Source organism: Orycteropus afer, unplaced genomic scaffold (assembly GCF_000298275.1).
Source record: "Orycteropus afer afer isolate SDZICR_OR568_19922 unplaced genomic scaffold, OryAfe1.0 scaffold00502, whole genome shotgun sequence".
NCBI classification, from domain to species: Eukaryota; Metazoa; Chordata; class Mammalia; order Tubulidentata; family Orycteropodidae; genus Orycteropus; species Orycteropus afer.
The window spans coordinates 1,006,996-1,008,263 of record NW_006922089.1 but is presented as its reverse complement, the minus strand read 5'-3'; the positions used below and the strand labels follow the sequence as shown (position 1 = coordinate 1,008,263).

Here is a 1,268-nt window from a genome sequence, read left to right as displayed (position 1 = left end):
TGGTGTCTGTGACCATGGTAGTCCCAGCCTTGCACTGTAAAGCAGGCATCGCCCCTCCCACAATGGGGCAGCCCCACCCCACCCAGAGCGTGCCCCATTGTGTGCCTGCCCTGGCGGACCTTTCCGCGGGTACTGGATCTTGTCTGTGTACAGGAACTGCATGAGCACCTCGAAGGGCCTGGCCTCGGCCTCACGGATGACCACAGGCAACAGGGGTGGCCGGGCACCACCCACAGCCCCACCAGTGGCCTCCCTGGGGGCCACGGATGCTTCCTCCTCCAACTTCTGTAGGAAGAAGGACATGCAAGGTGGCCAGGCGGGGACAGTGCTGGACAAGTGGACATGCCTCACCTGGGCCAGCCTCACCTGGGCATGACTCACCTGGGCCCACCTCATCTGAGCCAGCCTCACCTGGGCACATCTCTCCTGGCCCTGCCTCACCTAGACCAGCCTTGACTGGACATGCCTCACCTGGGCACACCTCTCCTGGGCCAGCCTCACCTGGATTTGCCTCACCTAGACCTCCCTCAGCTGGACATGCCTTACCTACACATGGCTTATCCAGGCCAGCCTCACCTGCACCTGCCTCACCTGGACCCATCTCACCTGAGTGCATCTCACTTGGGCCAGCATCACCTGGGTCAGCCTTACCTGGGTGCACCTCTCCTGGTCTCACCTCACCTGGGCGCACCCCACCTGGGCCAGCCTCACTCGGGCATAGCTCACCTGGGTGCACCTCTCCTGAACCCGCCTCACCTGGGCCAGGCTCACCCGGGTGTACCTCACCTGTACCCACCTGACCTGGATCAGCCTCACCTGGTACACCTCACCTGGACCTGCCTCACCTGGGCCAACCTCACCTGGGTCAGCCTCACCTGGGTGCACCTCTTCTGGCCTCACCTCATCTGGGCCAGCCTCACCTGGGCATGGCTTACGTGGGTACAGCTCACCTGGACCCTCTGCACTTTGTTGCACCTCACCTGGGGCCAGCCTCACTTTGGCATGGCTCACTTGGGTGCACCTCTACTGGGCCAGCCGCACCCGGGTATACCTCTCCTGGACCCACCTGACCTGGGTCAGCCTTACCTGGTGCACATCTCCTGGACCTGCCTCACCTAGGCCAGGCTCACCTGGACCTGCCTTCACCTGGGCAGCCTCATCTGGGTGCACCTCACCTGGATCCCCTCACCTGAGTGCACCTCACTTGGGCAAGCCTCACCTGGGTCAGCCTTACCTGGGTGCACCTCTCCTGGACCCACCTTACCTGG

At 63.3% G+C, this 1,268-nt stretch overlaps 1 protein-coding gene across 1 annotated transcript in view; it reads right to left on the bottom strand.

The window, feature by feature from the left end:
- The window catches only part of LZTR1 (leucine zipper like transcription regulator 1), a 23,627-nt gene that overhangs the window by 3,125 nt on the left and 19,234 nt on the right, over positions 1–1,268 (bottom strand). Inside the window, exon 12 of the mRNA XM_007955461.1 lies at positions 14–285. Within this exon, the coding sequence (XP_007953652.1) occupies positions 14–285 (272 nt within the window). The remainder of the gene's footprint in view (positions 1–13; positions 286–1,268) is intronic.